Source organism: Schizophyllum commune, assembly GCF_000143185.2.
Source record: "Schizophyllum commune H4-8 unplaced genomic scaffold SCHCOscaffold_1, whole genome shotgun sequence".
Lineage (NCBI taxonomy): Eukaryota > Fungi > Basidiomycota > Agaricomycetes > Agaricales > Schizophyllaceae > Schizophyllum > Schizophyllum commune.
In genome coordinates this window covers 593,378-606,889 of record NW_026089538.1, presented here as the reverse complement: position 1 = coordinate 606,889, position 13,512 = coordinate 593,378, and the positions used below count along the sequence as shown (strand labels likewise).

The window sequence follows — 13,512 nt, the reverse complement described above, 5'->3', positions numbered from 1 at the left end:
TACAGCGCCTATGGAGGGGGCTTTGCTAGAACTGGCGACGCCTAGCAAGGCTAGGTGAGTGCGCCTGTCTGCATGGTTGTATCTGGTCTAATGTGTCTATAGCCCTCGGGATTGCCTACAACGGTCGCGGCGTAGTCAAAAACGTGGACTTTGGCTGACCGCCGGCCGCTCATTGGACGCTAGCGGTACCCATGGTCTCGTGCTAGCGCAGTGCTGTCAAATGGCTGCTAGTCCCAGCTTTCTATAACATCGGCGCGCCATCAAGAACTGCCGCCCTTCGCCCAACGTCGTCTCCCTTGAAGAGCAATGCCCTCCAATACTCGCGTTTGGTTGAGTACGCTCTTCTCCATTGACTTCATGGACATCGCCGCTAACCTCGAATCCGTCAGTAACCGGCACCTCCTCTGGACTTGGCCTCCACCTAGCGCGAGGCGTGCTCGAAGCCGGCGAACGTGTTGTCGCCACCGCGCGCAACCCAGCCAAGTCCTCAGGCCTCAATTCTTTGCGGGAGCAATATCCAGACGCGCAACTCCTCGTTCTCGTCCTCGACGTGACGAATGCCGAGCAAATCAGGCAGGCTTTCACGAAGACGAAGGAGCATTTTGGCCGGCTCGATGTCGTGGTCAATAACGCTGGCTACGGCGTGAGCGCGGAGATTGAGGCAACGGCAGACGACGTTGCACGCGACCAGTTCGAGACGCTATTCTGGGGTCCGGTGAATATCACGAAGGAGGTTCGTCGGTCATCGTTTGGCGGCGACGACGGATAACTTACAATTTCTCCAGGCACTCCAGTTCTTCAAGACCGTCAATCCGCCGGGTCACGGCGGACGCGTCTTGAACGTATCATCAATCGGAGGTTACAGCGCCAATCCGACGCTGGCATTCTATAACGCCGGGAAATTCGGTGCGTGCTGTTCGTACATGTTCTGCGTGGTATCGTACTGAAGCGATTCTTGTAGCCCTAGAGGGCTTCACGGAGGCTTTCACCCTCGAGATGCCGCCCGAGTGGAACATCAAGGGCGTCATCATCGAGCCCGGAGGCTTCCCCACAACCTGGGAAGACACTAACTCTATCCCACCTCACCCTGACTACTCCGCCGCCGCACCCTCTAACGTCTTCCGCGCGATGAGGAAGGCTTACACGCCCATTGGGGACTTGGACAAGGCAGCACAGGCCATGATTCGTATCTCGAAGGAACCAAACCCGCCTCTGCGCGTGCAGCTTGGCAGCGATTCGTTCGGGATCTTCACGCATGTAGCGAAGAAAGCGCTGCGAAATGCGGAGAAGTGGGAAGAATTCGCGCATAGCACGAATCAGGATGGCATCGATGGACAGGAGGTGCTAAAGGTGCTACGTCCAGTACTTGCCAAGGGCGATGATTGAAAGACAATGTTGCTACGAAGTTTATATCTATGCGCTGACATTCGCAACCTCGTAGGAGCCTGACGATCCCTGTAAGCAAAGGAAGCGAAAGTAAGCTCATACTAAAACGGACATATTGACCCAAGCTACATGTTCAAAGCTTCATCGGTAGGTTTGGACTTCATGGTCAAATTCAACTTGCACATCCTGCACGTGGAAGTCATATTGTCGTCGGCAACCGCCGGTGGCGCACCATTCGCCGAGAGCTCCCGTTTCACGTGGCGTCCGTCCATATCCTCGAGTGTAACGCAAAGCACAAGCTTTCCTCGCTCTGCTATATCGCTGAGGGCACCTCCTCAACTCTTATGAATAGCCCCACGGGCACCCTCTCGGATATACAAGTAAATGAGTCTCTTCTGCCCAGCCTGAGTACTCTGGATGCAAACGCTGATTACTCCGCCAGTTGCAGGATATGCCCGCGAATATAGATCTCGACGGATGTCTTCTGCACAACGATTCTCCGGACTCAGACCAGAAAGTCGCTCTTTTGCGTCTCCTTCGTGACCTAGAAGCTCGGGTGCGCGCGCTCGATCAGACATCGACGGACGAGCCTACCTGGGCCGATCATGTCGAGGAACCCAGTCCGCTCGACCACGAGCTACAGTTATGCCATATGGCGCTCAACTCTCCCATCCGTCTAATGCCCAACGAGCTCCTTGCGTGTATCTTGCGTCACGTCCCTCATAAGCGATCCTCGCCGGCTTCTGTTTTCAAGCACGTCCAGGTCTGTCAGCGTTGGCGCGCGGTCGCTTTGGAGGAACCACAGATATGGACGAAGCTCACTCTCGAGGATTCCCAGGCCACTGGTGCGAATGCGGTGGAACAGGTCCACGCATGGTTCAGGAGAGCGCACCCACTGCCTGTATCCTTCACTATCCTGCGGCCCTGGGGACACGGGCGACGGCGGGCAGACTCTGCTCATATCCTCGATGAGAGCATCTTGCCGCTCACTTCGCAAATGTCTACTCTGGACATTGACGGAACCTTAAAGCGTGTGCTCAGCTTCACGCGGCACCCGCCGTGCTCTTTTCCGGAGCTAGTCAGGCTTCGCCTTAACCTCCCCCACAAGTATCGAGGCGATTCGCCGTTGCCGTGCTCGATATTTGCAGACTTGGGTCAGCTTCGCGCACTCTCCATCGGCTCGCTCCATTCCCTGACCCAACAATGTCTCGACGTGGCCATACCTGCCCCATGGGAGCAGTTGCAGGAGCTCGAGCTCGACTGCATATCCGACGTGCACGACATGCCACGGATATTCTTGCAATGCAGATCGTTGCGCCGGGCTGTCCTGCGCTACGGGTATAGACCGCTGCATCTCCCGCAGCCGCCTCCGAGCCCTGTAGAGTTTCCTTATCTGGAGACGTTGACGCTGAAATCGGAGCGCTGGCTGGGTGCGCTACTAGATGCGGTCCTTCTCCCCTCCTTGACGGCATTCGACGTGGAACTTGGCGAATATCGACCTGGGCATATCTCTTGGGCTGCCTGGTCACAATTGGAGACTCTTGCTCGAAGAGCGCCTGACCTGCAGAGCCTGACGATGCGCCACATCGATTTCATGGGTCGCGATGTCGCTTTTGCGTCTCTTTTGGAATGTGTGCCGCAGTTGGAGCGTCTCGTGCTCGTCGACGTCACTGCGGACCCGACGTGCCTCCTTCCGCTCTTCTACGACGAGCGCGAGCTGGTCCCGCAGCTCAGGGTCCTGCGTTTCGACAGGCTTGATGTTGGAATTAACGACATGGAAGAGGCGGGTCCAATTTACGCGGAAGCTTACGAGCTTCTGTACGAGCTCCTGGAGTACCGCGACTTCCGCTCCGTGCGGGGCGAGTTCTCTATCGACTGGAAAGCCTTCGACTACGAGGAGATGCCACTGGACATATGCGAAGATCAGGTGTACTTGCTAAGGGACATCGTAGGTCATTACGAGGACGGCACGATCATAGACGTGGAGGACGTTGAAGGCATAATCGAGCGCATTCAATCTCGCGAAGATGGATACTGCACGACAGACTCTGGCATGGACTCCGATCGTGACTACTAGTCTTTGGCTTCGTCATATGCGCCCACTGTATGAGGCCAGGGTGTCAAGGTAGTACTGTAGTACCGCACCTTCTGAAGCTCTCGACCTACTAGAGAAGCGTCGGCCCTGCCTCCCGACGACCTTGCTTGCATGTGACACGCACGCTGCGGTGGCCATAGTTCCTCCTCAAGAAATACTTGCCGACGTCCAGCGCTTGATCATGTCCTATAAGAAGGCTTCGTGATACTCTGCCTCTTGTTTTTTCATTTACTCGGGCTCGCTCAAACTTGCTCTTCGCTTCGAGTCTTGTTACCTCAGCTTTGACCGAACTATCCGAGTGTTTGTGTTGACCCACTGCTCATCTGTTTTTGCTGCTACTGTCGGTGTGTGGAGAGATATTATACGGAGGACTCCTCCGGGTCTCAGCTATTGGACGTAAAGATGTGGATAGTCGTATATGGGTTTCATCTCAGGCTACTCTTTGTAAATACTTCCCAAAAAGGCATCCATTGTATGTACAAACACGGCCGGATGCTTCGCACCACCCTTATTTACCTACTACGGTACTACATGTACACGACAGCGAGTGTCCTACATGGCGCCGCGTGCCGAGAAATGCAACTGTTCTTCACCTCTTACCCTCATCTGCCTCCTCTTTATCGCGACACGAGGGACGAGAATGGTTTTGGATTGAGTCCCCGTCTCGCACGTTACTGACGAGACTAGGTGGCGCGGCAACGTTAATGGGCCCAACACAACTCTACTCATCTGAGAACCACTTAGATCTGCGTCCCGCTCGCAGGACCCCGGCGGCATCACGTGGGGCACGTGGGGCGCGCCCACAGCCGCCCACATGCGCGCGGACCGGCCGACTGAGCACTGTAGCAGGCAGCAGGTCCTGTCCCAGGACTCAGAAGAAGAGCCTGAGTGGAATACGTGCAGGTCAGAGCGTTATCGAGTGATTGAGAGAGAGAGAGGAAGAGGAGGACGGGCAAACGAAATATGGCTGCAGGAGTCTCGAGCCGATGGAAGCAGAGCGCAGAGGTCGATGCGCTCGCCGCCTGCGTGACCGTCGCCGCGATTCCTTCGGACGCGGCGACGTCACTCGGCTACTGCCAGTCCAAAGCGCCTGCTTCGCTTGATTCGTTGATCGACTTTTTACTGCATAAATTCCCTGATCGAGATCGTCACCTTGTTCGGAGACGAGAGAAACAAGGACAACCGTCATATGTTTGGACTTATTTGTGAAATAGGTTCCGCCCAAAGGCACCTGAGTAAGACCTTGCAAGCAAGGTAACTGCAAAACCCGCGCAACGTCATTATCCATTGCTTAATAGAAACAGAGCGATCTCCGGAGGTGAAAAGGGAACATATGTTGAGTCAAATTTCGTGAATGACAGCGTTTACGATACCGCATACTCCCCCGCCTGCAGGCGCCCATATAGCTCATCGGCGACGCCTTCCACCCATACCTCCTTGTCCTCGTATCCCTCCATAAGTGCCTTGATCAACATCACCTGCTCGGTGCAGTACATCAACGGCACCTTGTTGTAATCGAACCCTCGCCACCCGATGCGAAACTCGCGCAGCGGCGTCGGCCCCAACCGGAATCTCAAGAGATTGAGGACGCAATCGTACGCGGCAGCACAGAGGCCCCCGATGAGATACGCGTCGTCGGTGCCGAGGTCGACCTCCGGAATGCGAAGGACTTCGAGGCGGGGGAGGAGCATGGGTGGGTTCGAATCGTAGAACACGCTGAGGTCGCCAACGTTGTCGAATCGGCACTCCTCGAGGATGAGGGTGCGCAGCTCGGGGGTGCGGCGAAGAAGACCCTTAAGCTGCTGAGCATCGCCGTTCAGTGGCAGGTGGCGCAATGTGAGCGCATTGAGCGCGGGGGAACGCTCGGCAAGGGCGTGCAGGCCTGACCACTGGAGCGCGAAATCCGGGTACGCGTCGTATGAGTGGTGCGCGAGAGTCAAGGAGGTAAGCGCCGGGAATTGGGCCGCCTCCAATAATTGAGCAGGCCAGGTGTCGTGAAAGCCGCATGTGAGGGACGCGAGGAAGGGATACGTGACATCCTTGCGCTCTGCGGGCGGCTCGGAGTCTATGTGATCGACGACAACATCATATTGTGCGGCGTGAAAAGCGGCGCGACGTAGGCGGCTGCACTGCCTGAAGACGGTAGCGACTGCATGATAGCCACATACATTGCCGAGCTCAAGTTCTTCGAGATGCTGCCAGGGCACTGTTAGGCTTCTATCCAACCTCTCGTAGATCAGAAGGTCGACTTCGGTGATAACTAGACAGCGCAGGCGCTCGCAGGTGATGAGCATCTCCGACGAAGGCCCCATGCGGTATTCGTCAAGAGCCACGCGCGAGAACGGTGCGAGACGCAGCTTGACCAGATTGGGAAATGCGCGCGGCGGATGTTCGCGGAATTCACGAATGACCTCGGTCGGAATCGCAAGGTTGAGGTCGGATACGCGGTTCGCGATGTACGAAAGGCCATCATCAAGGAGATGTGGCACGGGTGACGGAGGGCCCGACCTCATGAATCCGCCCTTGCCCTTCATGGGTAGGAGTTCGAGAGACACATGAAGTGGATGCGCTCGTTGAATCCACGCGTGCGCTTGCTTGACCGAGTTTTCACCGATAGCCTGACCGTCCTCCAGCGTGAGGCGTGTCCACAGGCGTGTATCCCCGAAGGCCGTCTCGCGCCATCTTTGGGAGACTTGCGCAAGTCGGAGAGCGGACGATGGAGTGCTTTCTCCTGCACGCGCAGTATAAAGAACCTCTGCAAGAAGCTCGGTCGGTAACGTCGAGATCGTCATGGAGCTCGGAGGCAAGCACGCAGAGGGCGTGATTCGACCTCAGAAACAGAATGACCTGGAAGCAAGTCAGTTCATTGACGTTGAGATTGAAAGCTGAGGATTCTACCTGGGCTGGGTGAAAGCCTATAGACTCGGATTGAGGAACTGTGACCAGATCTCCTGGTTCGTCGACGACGAAGACAAGACGCGATTCGAGATATGATGGGATTACGGGACTCGGTCCGAGCCGGCGTGAGCGGTCGGTCACAAGTTGGTCACAGCCCCTTTCACTGACACTTTGCCTTTCACAGCTCGATTGCACACTATCAGCACCATCCACCTCACGCCCACAGCGTCGAGTGCATCCAAGCAACAAGCAAGGGACGAGCTTGAAGACCCACAAAGGTGTGTATATCGCGCGATGATGATCATGCACTCCGGCTCGCGGGAGGGTCTACTTCACCGACAGCGCCACCTGGGTGGCAGTCCTCCTGCTCTATCGTCTCTCACCTCAAATGGAATCTTGCTGACGAATATTAGCTAGGACCGTGTTAGGACTATCATCTCCTACGAACAGGCTTTGGCGCGATGAACCATCCCTGCCCTCCGCCGCTGGCATACATGGGAGGCTGTTTGTTCCCCAACCAAGAGCTCACTCCGATGCAAACTGCCTATCTACGCGCAGCCATCTCAGTGCGATCTCAGCAAATTGCTGCACTTGAACGTGAGGTCCAAATCAACCGCATGATCCTTTCGTCTCCGATACGGAGGCTGTCACCCGAGCTTCTCGCGCATATCATGGTCCTGTGCATTTCGACCACTCGCTGCGCTCCTCGCCATGCTCTTGCGCTCGCGCACGTCTGCAGGTCGTGGCGCGCAACGGCTTTCATGAAAGCCGACCTCTGGACGCGTCTTAGCATCAGCTGGGCACAAGCGTGTCATGCGGATGCTATCGCTCACACTGCTGCGTGGTTTTCGAGGGCTCGCTCTCGACCTATGTCTTTTTCCATCTTCAAGTATCGCGATTTCCTGGATTTCTGCCGACCTCCACCATCACTCTGTCCGCTTCTCAAGTTCGTGCTTCTACAACACGAACCACAACTTCTCGAGCTTCACATTGCTCTTCATGTTCTGTGGCTTCCCACTTTTCTTTCCTGCGCTCGGGGGTCCCTCCCTATGTTGCGGAAGCTCCATCTCGACGTCCAGTACACTGCGCACTACATCTCGAAAGGGTTCTATTTCCCACTCGACGCTCTTCCTCGGCTGCAGACATTACACGTACGAGGCGCCAACATGCTCATTCCGAGCCATGATCCGCTGTGTAACGTCCTATTGTTACCGTGCGCGCAGCTGAAAAACCTGCAGCTGGACGGCGTGATGGGAACACATGAATGGGGTGAGATCTTCCTTGAATGCACGTCCCTCGTCCGCGCCAGAATCAGCTCCTTGAAAGGACGGGACCCCCCGCAATGGCCATCGAGTGATGGCGCTGTACCGAGCGAGGTAGTCGTCTTCCGGCATCTCACGCAGTCAGAATTGTACTACAAAGAGCTCCCGGGCGCTGTCCTGAACGTTGCGCGCTTCCCTGCTCTCACTACGCTTATCCTCGGATATCTTCCCAAAGCACGACACGGCGAAATGGTGGAAGATGACGAAGCAACGTGGACCGTGCACCGCGGTCTCGCGCAGCACTTGAAGAGTCTGACTTCGCTCACGGTGATCGGCTTTGATTTCGAGCACCCTCAGACCGAAGATGCGTTCAGATATATTCTGCAGAGTCTCACCCTCCTCACCCACCTCGCCTTCGAGAGCTGCACCTTGTGGTCCTTGGATATCCTCAGCTTCCTTACCACGCCAGATTCCGTCCCTCTCCTCGAGGAGCTCCTTTTCTACAACATGGAGATAAAGGAGAGCTTCCTTTGCTCGCAAGATGAATTGGAACTTCGTAAGGACATCTGGGACGTTGCGATATTCGAGGAAACGTATGCGTTCATCGAGAAGTTCCTGCGCGAGCGGGGCCTCGCAGAATCGTCCCGCCTTCGCCTCTTCCAGTTCAGGCTCTTATCCTTCGAGGAGGACAACGTTGAGGACGAGTTCGAGCTGGCACTTCGGCGCCTCGTGTGGCTGGCAGCGAGGTGCTTGACAGAGAAGGGGCTCGAGATAGATCTCGACGCGATACCCATAGATAAATTGGATATCATTCCCGTGAACTCGGACAGTGAATCGGAGGACAGTGCGACGCGTTCCTTTCCCGTTGTTCTTCAGGACTGATGACTTCTCAGAGGACGATGGGTATGAAACGGAGACTGCGTCTGAGCAAATTTACGGCTCGGCCTCCAGCGAAAGGCGATGAGGGATGTGCCAGCCCGGTCGGTATGATTTGAGCAAATTGCTACTCGGGATATATTGTATATCGAGTCAAGCGGAAAACCTGTGATGAAACATACAAATATACTGTGCTCGATCTCCACCAATGCCTTATGTGGCGCCGGTCCGGGTACGGACCAAGTTCAACTTCAAGTTGTTTTACCGGACCGCGTGCACGTGTCAGCACGTGAAAGCGGAACCGAATCGGCAATCACCGGAAGAAGTATCTGTGCCGTCGCGATGTTGCGTCCGCGCACCATCATCGTGGCAGACGCGAGCTGCTGTTATCCTTTTCGCAAAGAAATTCTTGGACATTATGCGCAGCCTGACGAATGGTACCGTGCGTCGACAGGTGAGCCTTGGTGATTTGTATTACAGTACTCGCAACGATAGGTTTGCGGCGTTTTCGGCAACGACCGAGCAAGGCTGTCTTTCTCTTCACCGACCACGATCACAACGGGCTTGCGCTCTGGATTGTGGACGTGCGTCACAAGCCTTTTAATATATTGAAAAGATGTTGTCTTCAATCCTGTCTCCCGGGCGCAATCTCTTCCTCTGTATGGCCCCATCTCCTGCGTCCCGAGGCGAGGCAACGTTGTACATCCACTGAGTGTCCTTGCTTCGCAGTCTTACACCAGCCAAGCGCACAGTCAATACACGCCTTGCTCTTTAGCGCCTTGGCGCTTCATTTCAGACCAGTGACTGAGGCAGTGACCTGCGCGTGTTCCTCAATTTGACGACGTAGCGCTCATATAATAGATCCTCGTCAGTTCATGGTACGAAGGCTCGTGTACACTCTATCTGGAGCCACTGCTCGACCAGCTTTCAGCGCAAACCTTCCTCTGCCAAGCCTGCGCCACGATGTTGAACACGTCTCCAGCATCGAACAGGCGACCAGCTTGACTATATTCTTCATTCAAACCAAGGTTCTGTCCAGTGCTCGAGGCGCCCTCGTCTAGTTAAGCTCGCGACCTGCACCTATCCTGACCCTCCTCCTTTTGAACTGTCTTGAACCTATCGCACCCCTCCCGAACGACGCGGATGCCATCATCCCGTTTCGAAGGCCAGCGGTAGACCCGCCATTCAATCTCCTTCGCCATCGGCTTCTGCGGCGGGCTTCTATCCTTGAAGCCTGTCTAGCTAGCGCCCTCCCGTGCTCTTCCTTTGCTCTTGGCTGCTTCCTCTCTCACCTGAGATTGCTATCTTGCGACCGAAATGCACCCTCACTCGGAAGGACCGCCCGCTTAGGCTTGTATACTCCCACCGACGCGTTTGTGGCAGCCGCTTTCCCCCACTCAAAAGGATCCCGCCACAAGTGGACGTCGATTGGCCGGTGCGAGGCTGTCCTTATCTTCGCGAAGCACAGCTCATTCGGACAGACGAAGATCTCAGGTCTCACGCAGCGCGTGACCGCGAGGTACGCAGGCGCGAACAAAACCAGGATAAACGGCGGAAAAAGTGGGCGTATTTGTGGCGCGTCGCGTCGGCCTCGCTGCGCACTTCCACGTACCTCCGGGCATGCTATGTCGGGCTCTATAGAGGTGAGAAAAATCAATTTGTACATTGTATAGGCACCAATTTAGAACGCGCTCTACTCTGGTATAGAAGGCGCTTTATGCTGGTACAGAAGTACGGTCTGCGTCCTTCGAGAAGCAGCCTCGTACGAGCCTCTGGGCGGACTCCCGGCCTTGCAAGATGCAAGTTTGGATCGAAGCCTGCGGGAGGACGTGATGGATTTAGCTCCATGCAGTCTACTTGTAGACCAGGAAAATCCCCGCGACTCGTCAATGTCTACAGTGAGTTCGCCATTTCCCTTCATTCATGTCCGCGCGGTCGCGCTGCTGGCAGAAGACAGCGAGGCCGACGAGACGCAGCCTCAGCTACCGTCAGGCGTATCCAAACTTATCGCGCCGACGCGTCGCAAGAGCGCCGGGTATGGATGCTATGAAGGGCTGGGTGAACCTCGTCTACCGAGTGCATGCTCGCCACCCGAGTCCGAGTCGTAAGATAGACAGATGAATGTCTTTCCCGAGTTTACGGCAGTGAACGCATGCGCGTCGTCTACAGACCTAGACTAAGCATCCATTCACGCTATACAGTAGGACACGGAGACGCATACCACCGTAATCGCCATAACTCCCGGAGGGCCAACGTGCGTCTTGCAATTGTACGTGAGCCTGGACAGCCCAGGTGAATTGTCAGCGCCAGCGCCGAGATAGCCTTGAACGCCGGAGAGATGAATAACGAGTGTGAGGCTAGCCTAGCACAGCGCCCATATACCATGTCTGTATAGCACGATGAACGTTTAGAGGCCGGAGTATTATGGTGAGCTTGCGAGCTATAGACGAGGCAACGCCCATGTAGCAAGCCCAGGAGAGTCGGTGGCGCAAGCCCATGTTCACCGAGATGGAGCAGGCAACAGGAACGGAGCCGAGGTCCACATACGAACTTCGTCGACACATCAGCCAGCGTAAGCGGGCGGCACGTCGGATGCATCCCGTAGCCATGTTCGAGAGTCGACACGTCCTCCTCGCGGTTGCCGGAGTCCACCTCCCGCGGCTCTGCAGCCGACCCAAACGGCGGCACAGTCGCCACTGCCAAGCCCTTGATGCCCAATCCCGATGTGTGGTGCCAAATCCCGACGCTGATTCGCTTATGCCCAACCTTGATTTTGTATCACCGTTTCGGGACTTTCTGTCGCGCCGTGTCCTGAACCGTGTCAGAGAAACCCACCGAGCGACGGGCGCGTCCACATTCAATCTTTCCGGCGATCCCGCGCAAGCGAGGGCGATCAGGGGAAATTTTTGCGCGAGGGACGAGGAAGATTTCTGTGATGCTAAGGTGGGAGGGCCGAAGAGGACCGACCGCACATATGAATGGGGCGGACGGAGAAGGCATGAGAAAATACCGGAGATATTCTGGGAGGGAGCCTCGTGGGGCTCGGCTATCTCCGGCGGCGACTTCCGTCCTCCATTGAGTGGCAGAGGAGTGTCTCCGGCTGGCTAGAGAGGGCACGGTTTCGTTGGGAAGGCCGCGGCAAAGAGCAAGGAGCCTAGACGACGATAGGCAAAGCTAGGGTGAGCGATATAGCCAGGGGCGCTAGTAATGAGGAACGTTCACACAAGCGGGATAGCGGAAGGGCCAGGACCACTGCTTGACGCCGACTGCATGTGAGTATAAGAACCGTGAGCATCAGTCAGAGTAGAGATTATTCGATTAGTCGCATTCCACGTACGATGCCCTACGCGATAAACGAGATCACAAGTTGCATCACCAGTCGCCGGTCGGTGCCACAAAAGCGCCAGGCAAGAAAATAGTGCGTAGCTCTGAACGAAGCGCATAGATATGGTCAAGTCATCTAATGGTGGTCAATCCGTACGAGTATAAGAATTGGCAAGGCGTACCAAGTATTGAGTACCTGCTTGAAGTTGTGGAGTCATCTTCGCGCTGATTGCTAGAGCTTTTCGGCCCAGCAGCGAACAGCCCGTGCGCCAGCCCGATTATCTTCTCGCTAAGGAGAGCTTTTGCGTCTGTCGAATAAACATATGCGTCAATCTGGCAGCGTCGATCTCCCCCACATAGAATACCTCCGTCGACGCTCACCTAAAAAGCTTCCGCTGCCGTCCTGATGCTTCCGCCCGATGACGCTTCCTCAATGCGGGGAAGGCGAGCCTCGTGAAGCGGCGGGCGGAGCGTGAACCACCCGCGAGAGACTTGCAAGTCACTTGTGAGGGGGAGCGACAGGCGGTCGTCCTGACGAATGATTTTGTCTCAGTGAACAGTAGGTGTAGAGCGTTAGGAGGCGTACCTTTGTGCACATGATAACAAGATGGAGATGCGTATCGAGAGGGTGACGACAAGGGGCGGCGCGTGCAGACGAAGCGGAAGGTGTAGACGACCTCGAGGATACCAGCAGACGAGGCAACAGAATTCATGAGGAACTCTCTAGGTCTCGGTCTACAGCTCCTGTACTCTGAGTACGCTTGGCGAATGGGAGCCAGAAGGTGGAGGCGATGCTGGACTCCGGAATACTCGTACGGTCATACCAAGCAAAAGGGAAAGACATGAGAAAAGAGAAGAGGGGGAGGGCGCACCGCCTCCGGCGCCGCTAACGGTGAGGCTTTTTGAGCTCTGCGAGGACGAGGTAATTCCGCTGTTCGTAAGCGCCGGACGATGTAGGTCCTCGAGGCCTTCCGCATGTTGGGACGCGACCTGGAGGCAGTGTAAGATATTGTAGACGAGAAGGATCGACTTACGCGCCACAAACCGTCGCTAGAGCGGCGTGTCCTCATCTGGAATTGCTATCGATGGCTTCAGACGCACAAACTGTATGAACACTACCCATCGGACGCCCCGGAACGCAGACACGTACTCGCCTGTTGACTCGTAGACCCCTCGCTGCCCTCCCCGCGCGCCTTCGCTGCTCTTCTTGCGCGTCTTCGCTGCCTTTCCTGCGCGACTGTCGGCAATTGGCTCGCGCCCACCTCTCCATGACTCGCGCCCGCCTCCCATGACGCGGTCAGCAGACCGTGAGTTGACGGCACCCAATGCCGCCTTCGCGTCTTCCCCCCAGTGTCCACGTATGTCGCGTACGTACACGGACGCTCCGATTGTGTACGCACCCTCCGGCTCTGCCTAGCGCCTGCTCACGGACCAGGTCTTGCCAGCGGGCACATACATAAACAGGGCCCGCCAAGAACGCCTCTTTCCTCGGCATCAGCGTAGGGGCATAGACGGAATCAGCGCAGAGGCGTAAACGAGGGCGTGGGCGTAAACAGCGCTCCTCAGGCGACCTGCCCTCGCATCAACGGTATGTTGGGTTATTATGGCCGGTTGTCACCGGGGCCTTAGCGAAGTTGTTACCGGGTCTGCAGGCGAGTTCGTCAGTCAATT

The 13,512-nt window shown here is 56.1% G+C and overlaps 6 protein-coding genes across 6 annotated transcripts; 4 read left to right on the top strand and 2 right to left on the bottom strand.

Annotated features, from left to right (window-relative positions):
* Positions 1-102: 102 nt before the first annotated feature.
* Positions 103-1,451, top strand: SCHCODRAFT_02006874 (NAD(P)-binding protein). Its single transcript, XM_050341512.1, has 4 exons — positions 103-334; positions 390-733; positions 786-906; positions 962-1,451. The coding sequence occupies exons 1-4, from the start codon at positions 307-309 to the stop codon at positions 1,384-1,386; spliced, it is 918 nt and encodes a 305-aa protein (XP_050202658.1). The 5' UTR covers positions 103-306; the 3' UTR covers positions 1,387-1,451.
* A 238-nt stretch (positions 1,452-1,689) lies between these two features.
* SCHCODRAFT_01147061 (uncharacterized protein) lies at positions 1,690-3,463 on the top strand (the record flags this gene model as incomplete). The annotated part of the gene is made up of 2 exons (XM_050341107.1): positions 1,690-1,766; positions 1,829-3,463. Exons 1-2 carry the CDS (start codon positions 1,731-1,733, stop codon positions 3,461-3,463), a joined length of 1,671 nt encoding a protein of 556 aa, XP_050202657.1. The 5' UTR covers positions 1,690-1,730.
* A 1,271-nt stretch (positions 3,464-4,734) lies between these two features.
* Positions 4,735-6,448, bottom strand: SCHCODRAFT_02560098 (uncharacterized protein). Its single transcript, XM_003036200.2, has 2 exons — positions 6,380-6,448; positions 4,735-6,328 (listed from the first exon to the last, which is right to left on the bottom strand). Exon 2 carries the CDS (start codon positions 6,271-6,273, stop codon positions 4,846-4,848), a length of 1,428 nt encoding a protein of 475 aa, XP_003036246.1. The 5' UTR covers positions 6,274-6,328; positions 6,380-6,448; the 3' UTR covers positions 4,735-4,845.
* A 464-nt stretch (positions 6,449-6,912) lies between these two features.
* SCHCODRAFT_02682277 (uncharacterized protein) lies at positions 6,913-8,523 on the top strand (the record flags this gene model as incomplete). The annotated part of the gene is made up of 1 exon (XM_003035387.2): positions 6,913-8,523. The coding sequence occupies one exon, from the start codon at positions 6,913-6,915 to the stop codon at positions 8,521-8,523; it is 1,611 nt and encodes a 536-aa protein (XP_003035433.1).
* A 2,215-nt stretch (positions 8,524-10,738) lies between these two features.
* Positions 10,739-12,081, top strand: SCHCODRAFT_02604577 (uncharacterized protein). Its single transcript, XM_050344113.1, has one exon. The coding sequence runs from the start codon at positions 11,125-11,127 to the stop codon at positions 11,623-11,625; it is 501 nt and encodes a 166-aa protein (XP_050202656.1). The 5' UTR covers positions 10,739-11,124; the 3' UTR covers positions 11,626-12,081.
* On the bottom strand, positions 11,890-13,131 carry SCHCODRAFT_02595367 (uncharacterized protein; the record flags this gene model as incomplete). Its single annotated transcript, XM_003036201.1, has 7 exons — positions 11,890-11,945; positions 12,024-12,130; positions 12,223-12,372; positions 12,428-12,518; positions 12,714-12,831; positions 12,876-12,920; positions 12,943-13,131. The coding sequence occupies 7 exons, from the start codon at positions 13,129-13,131 to the stop codon at positions 11,890-11,892; spliced, it is 756 nt and encodes a 251-aa protein (XP_003036247.1).
* Positions 13,132-13,512: the final 381 nt, after the last annotated feature.

Bases quoted from the DNA above. Each gene is read 5' to 3' on its own strand.
- SCHCODRAFT_02604577 (XM_050344113.1), top strand. From the start codon at position 11,125: ATGTTCGAGAGTCGACACGTCCTCCTCGCGGTTGCCGGAGTCCACCTC.
- SCHCODRAFT_02006874 (XM_050341512.1), top strand. From the start codon at position 307: ATGCCCTCCAATACTCGCGTTTGGTTGA. The intron at 335-389 runs GTACGCTCTTCT...CGAATCCGTCAG, and splicing joins CAATACTCGCGTTTGGTTGA to TAACCGGCACCTCCTCTGGA. The intron at 734-785 runs GTTCGTCGGTCA...CAATTTCTCCAG, and splicing joins CGGTGAATATCACGAAGGAG to GCACTCCAGTTCTTCAAGAC.
- SCHCODRAFT_02560098 (XM_003036200.2), bottom strand. From the start codon at position 6,273: ATGACGATCTCGACGTTACCGACCGAGCTTCTTGCAGAGGTTCTTTAT.